General features: G+C 44.5%; 1 protein-coding gene across 1 annotated transcript; it reads left to right on the forward strand.

The window, feature by feature from the left end:
- Positions 1-1849: 1849 nt before the first annotated feature.
- LOC127762416 (FCS-Like Zinc finger 3-like) lies at positions 1850-3573 on the forward strand. Its single transcript, XM_052286926.1, has 2 exons — positions 1850-2218; positions 3106-3573. The coding sequence occupies exons 1-2, from the start codon at positions 1956-1958 to the stop codon at positions 3275-3277; spliced, it is 435 nt and encodes a 144-aa protein (XP_052142886.1). The 5' UTR covers positions 1850-1955; the 3' UTR covers positions 3278-3573.
- The last annotated feature ends 2427 nt before the right edge of the window (positions 3574-6000 follow it).

Consider the following 6000-nt stretch of genomic DNA (forward strand, 5'->3'; position numbering starts at 1 on the left):
GGGGGTTTAATTTGTCGAGCTCGAACAGAAACCCACAAAAGTGCACGCATGCATGTGATGAGGGGAGCTTCTGTTGCAGTCACATATTTTGTCACACGCGAGTGATATTTTGGTGCTGTCTCCAACCAACACCTGATATGAATGTGGCATCTTAATTACTAGATGATTGAATACAAGCGCGTAGGCAAATGTGGATATGTATGTCTCGTTGTAAATGGTAGAGCATATCATGGAAGTGATTCCAAACAAGAGCGCATGAAATAAGTTTGGACTTATCTTTTTCTAGGTTGTTTCAACTTATAAGGGATTCCATGTATTTGGGATTTATAATTAAGGTCAAGTTCATTACATTTTCCTTAAAAAAATCATTCCACATTACTTACGTTACATGTGTAATGTGTTCGATGAGTAATTTCCCAATAATTTATGCATTATCAGCCTTCTTTTTTTAAAAAAAAATAGTTGTGCTTGGCACAACAAAATGCACGGATTATTTTACAGGGCTGCAAGCTAAGGTAGGTTGATAACCTTAATACATAGGAGTAGTTTCTTCGAAGTCCTCCATCTTAAAATTATACTCCCCTTCATCTCATAATATAAGATATTTCGTCTTTTAAATTTGTTCTAAAATATAAAATATTTTAGAATTACGAAACAATATTTTATTTTCCACCTACCAACATTTATACTACTTTAGTCCCCACCATTTACTTTTATACTAGTTTATTTCATTATCTACTAACTTTTCTACTATTCTATTCTTTCACCTATCACCGTTCGTACACACCATCACATATTCTTTCACTACTTCCTTGATTTTTACTAAAAATGGTATATTTTTTTATATTATGAGAGGTTATAGTAGTTTATTATAGGATTAGACATATCATAGTCTTATAAATCTAGATAGGGATTAGGCATATCCTAATATTACGAATCTAAATGGTTTTTATTTAGAACACAAATTAAAAACATTCAATGCGAATCCAAACAATATTAGCTAAAATACTCTTATTCCCGGATCAACATAGATAAACTCGTGTCGTGAGTTTATTCGGCTAGAAAGGCACACATATATTAACTACTCCATTCGTTTTATATTATAAAACTTTCTAGCATTGCTCACATTCATATATGTGTTAATGAATTTATACACATATATATCTAGATTCATTAATATTTATATGAATGTGGTCAATGTTAGAAAGTCTTATAATATGAAACGGAGGAAATATTTATGGACAATGTTAGAAAGTCTTATAATATGAAACGGAGGAAGTATTTATACAGCTGCATGCTCGCATGCCACAAATCGTTGTAATGAATTATGTAACTTTAAAAACACATAGTACATTGATGAGATTAACTAAGATAGTTATGTGTAATTCTCTTGCCTGTTCGCGAAAAACATTGATGAGATTAAAAGTAGTCACACGAATGGCGATGGCGCCATCTTTTGGTACCTCTAATACTGTCGTCCGGTTGAATTTTTCGTGTATTCTCTTTCGGCATACATGTATCAAAAAATAGACCCGCGGAATTCCAGCCGAATTCTCCATGTCTTCTATTTCACCATACACGTAGCTCAAAACGGACACACAGAAATCGCGTAAGCGTTTTTTTGTCTTGTTTAAGGGCGGGCGCAAGAGGGGCCGGGTAAGCCTAGCAAAAGCGCCTTTTTAATCGTCCGTCCGTTGCAAGTCATCAGCTGCAGCCTCGGCCGCATCACATCTGAGCCGTCGAAGAGATTCCAGAAGAGGGGAGCAGACGGCCCAGATCGCGCAGCCACATTCCCCTCGGCCTCTTTTTATGCCCCTCCCCCCCTCCGCTCCTCCCGTCCTCCCCCAAAACCCCCCCTCCCCACCATCCAGTCTCCTTCTCTCTCTCCACATCTCGGGACAAGAAAGCCATCGAATCCGAGATCGCCGGGCGGGGAGTGAGGTAAGCGGGAGCCCATGTCTGGGAAGATGCTGGGGAAGCGGCAGAGGAGCCAGGGGACCATGCACCGGACGACCAGCATGGCGTCGGTGCCGGCGGCGGCGAAGCAGGGGCGGCGCCATGTGGTGGAAGGGCCACCACGGGCGCCGCCCGCCTCCCTGCTCGCTGGAGGAGGCCCCGCCACAGCCGACCACGGCGGAGTCGAGACGGCGGCGTTCTTGAAGAACTGCGCCCTGTGCGGCCGCGACCTCGGCCCTGGCAAGGACACCTACATCTACAGGTACGCGGATCATCGCTTTTTTTGTTGTTTTTTTTTTGTTTGTTTTATTCGTTTTAGCGTTGGGTTGCCCGGTAAAACTCTCGTTCGTTCCATGGATCGACTCTCTTTTAGTCTATCTTCTACCGAGTGTTTTTCTTGATTGAAATCCAAGCGATCTCCAGTTCCGCTTTTGCGAAGTGAATTTTGCTCCGCTAGTTCGTTTTCCACGTCAAGGTTGCACCTAGATCGAATCTTTTTATCATGTCTTGGGTTCTCCTGGTTTGTGAAGGGAAGTATTTTCGATCTGTCGTCTTCCATTGATTTTGGTGGTATATATGTCATGTTACCTCGTGTGTTGATTTGCAGTAACTATTATGTAATCTTTCATTTATTAGAGAAGTAATGCTGATCTGGTGCAATTATAAGCACTCAATACGGTCCGAGTTCATAGTATGGATCTAATTCTCTCCCATAGTTTAGGGGAATATTTGATGCGAATCTCTTCTTTCGGCGTATGATTTACTGTACGTCTATATTATATCTGTTTGGTTTACTACTACGGGTACTTGTTAGTTGTTGCGAATACTTGGATGCATTTTAGATTATGAGGCAAGCCTACAATACTGTAGTCACCTATGCAACGTATTAAACAAAGATAAGTGACCAATCAAATGACCTGTTCGTTGATTATCATATAATCCTGGTCACTTGGTACCACTTGGTATCATCAGCTTGCATTTCTTTAGTTGTCAGTTGTCACAGTCTTCTCCATCAACCGAAGATTAAAGAAAAGAAAGCTCCTTGAGAGTGGAGTAGAAGAAGAACGACATCCATTTTGTTCTTTATTTTTTTCATGGTTAGCAATGGTTGTGACACATGATGCTAATTTGATTCCGTTTCTCTTGCAGAGGGGAGGTGGCATTCTGCAGCAAGGAGTGCAGGGAGTGTGTGATCGAGTACTACGAGCGCAAGGAGCGCAATTGCTCCCTCACTTCCATCAAGGACACCCCGGCTGTCTCCGGCGCCAGCGGCTCCGACCAGTCCGGCGCCAGCGGCAGTGAGACCGTCGCCGCCGCTTAGCCGGCCGCCGGCTGCAGGAGGAGGGGGGCGAGGGAGTGTCTCCGGAGGTCTTGGCTCGTCCCTGCAGATAGGAACAACAAACACCATCAAATCCATTCGCTTCAGCCTAGCTTAGACTGTGCAGGGCGTGTGCCATGTGGTACATGTCATGTTACAGGCTTTTGTAAATACAGCTTAGCTATTAGCTCGCTCAGATGAATGTGCCGGGCGGTCGTGACTGATGATGATGATGAATCATGGTTTCCTTTCATGTGTAAAGGAGAACACCATCACCTGAACTTGGGGTGATTGCAACAGCAGATTGCACAAATCTTCTCTCTCTTTTGTGGTGATCACCCTTTCTGCTCTTAATTTTGCACACTGGGTTCTTGCCAAGATGATGATGATAAGTCGTCCTAGGCGCCTCTCGCTCCGGTGATAAGATATACAAGCAGCAGGTAGGGCAAGTTATGGATCATGCAGTAGCTATATCTAGATTGTGAGTGCCGAGGCGGCTGCCTGCCAGTTTCAGCTGCGGAATTTGACAAAGCTACTGGGTAGGAGTAGGAGAACAAGTCTCGCCCTCAAGCGAATTAAGCGTAGTATATAGTGTGTGTACTAGCTACTGTTGCCTCAGGCTGGGAGAAAAGAAAGACAGAGAAGTGGTCTAGCTAGTGCTGGAGCAAACAAGACAAGTGCATGTTGTTATCCTGCAAATTCTAGACGGTGTGGTCCAGATCCAGGTGAGACACCCGTGATCCGATCGGCATTGATGCAATCAATCGGCAGCCCGGCCTACCTACAACTACATAGACAGCGCCACCGCTGCACGGCTGCACACTCCATATGCGTGCAGGCAGCGGCAGCGCTCGCTCGCTTTGACCGTCCGGCGACCGAGCATTTTCGCGGGGCAAAATGTGCATCATTCGATGCGTACAGTTTTGACACCTGTGTGTACTAGAGCCTGAAATTGGAGTCCAAGTGTTATAGTAGAGGAGATTGAAAGAGTCCAACCGAAACACCGTTCGTCTGCAAACGAGAACTGTACGGTACTCTGCGCTGTTTTTTTTTTCCGTGGAAGAAGAGAAGATCGAAGAGGGGAGAGGAGGTTGGTCGGTACGGCGGCGCCACCGATTTTGATCTCGCCGTCCAGGCCGTGGTACCGTAACCGACGACGAAACGAACGTACACCGATGCCGCACGCCGCGACGTGCCGCGCCGCTGGATGGGCGGCGCTTCGCTGGTGGTGGCTGCAGCGGCCGTCGTCACGTACGCCGCGCCGCGCGGGCATCGTTTTCCAAGCGCGATTCGGCGGCCACGTACACCTACATACGTGCGCCATGACAACACCAACGCTAGCCTAAAGCTATACTGCTGACCGGTTGACATGGCATGGCGTGACACCGCTCGATACAGTATATCCATATCCCTATCCATCCATCAGCAGCAGCAGACGAAGATGGGCGCGACACCATGTCTTGGGAATCCGACGAACGAGCAGGAGTAGCTGTTTATTGCGACGCGAAGCAGGCCTATAAAAAGGCTCATTCACATCAATGGAGTAGTATACACTTGCAGCTTCTTCTGCCTGACAAAGCACACGGTTCACAGCTTCTTCCGCCTGACATTCTGACGCTTTACAGCTCCTTGTTGTATACGTTGAGTGGCGCGTCCTCCGAATGGTACGCAGTGGATCCCTATTATTCTACTCTCTCTGTTTTATAATATAAAGAATTTATTCTTCAAATTTATCCCGTGATAGTATTTTATTTTTTACCTATCCACTTATGTGCTATTTTATTCCTCACATATCACCAATTTATACTAGTTTATTTAATGTCTACTATCATCTTTTATGCTACTTTTCTAAAAACACAATATAAACACAGACACCCACAACGCGAGCATACTTATCCCTATGAATACAAGCACACCATATCCCTACACACACCATATCCCTACAAAACAAAACAAAATGGGACTTATCCCTATGACCGTGTTTAGTTCTTGTGCCAATTTTTTTTAAGTATACGGACACACATTTGAAGTAATAAATATAAACTGATAATAAAACAAATTACAGATTTCGCCTGTAAATTGCGAAACGAATTTATTAAGCCTAATTAGTCCATCATTAGTAAATGTTTACTGTAGCATCATATTGTCAAATCATGGCGTAATTAGGTTCAAAAGATTCGTCTCCCAATTTACATGCAAAATGCACAATTGGTTTTTTTCATCTATATTTAATGCTTCACACATATGTCCAAATATTAATGCGATGGAATTTTAGAAGTTTAAAAGGAACTAAACACGACCTATAAATCTTCGCAAAATGGAGTAAAAAAAATGGCTTATGAAACAGGGTACTACCAGGAGGCACTACGAGGAGTATGATGTTCGATCTTCTCGGTTACGGGACGAATTGTCTGTGTCAAATCAGAAGTATGCAGAAAGTACATCGCTTTGTGTTATGGCATTGGAGCGTACAGTTTGGTACTCCATGGCTTTCGTGACAGCTGGCCTCCTGCGCAAGCCGCCTGTCTCCCCACAGTCACATGCCGCGCTGCCTACTTCACCATCTCCTGCGGTGGAAGAGGAAACATCACATTCTTTAGGTGGTGTTTGGAAAGGAGGGACTAAGGGTGTGTTTGGATGGAGGGATATGGGTGGATAGGATATGGTGGCCTATTTTTTGTGGGTGTTTGGTTGCTCGGCAGGGGTGGGATGGGGCAGCCCAGGGA

Source organism: Oryza glaberrima, chromosome 2, assembly GCF_000147395.1.
Source record: "Oryza glaberrima chromosome 2, OglaRS2, whole genome shotgun sequence".
NCBI lineage: Eukaryota > Viridiplantae > Streptophyta > Magnoliopsida > Poales > Poaceae > Oryza > Oryza glaberrima.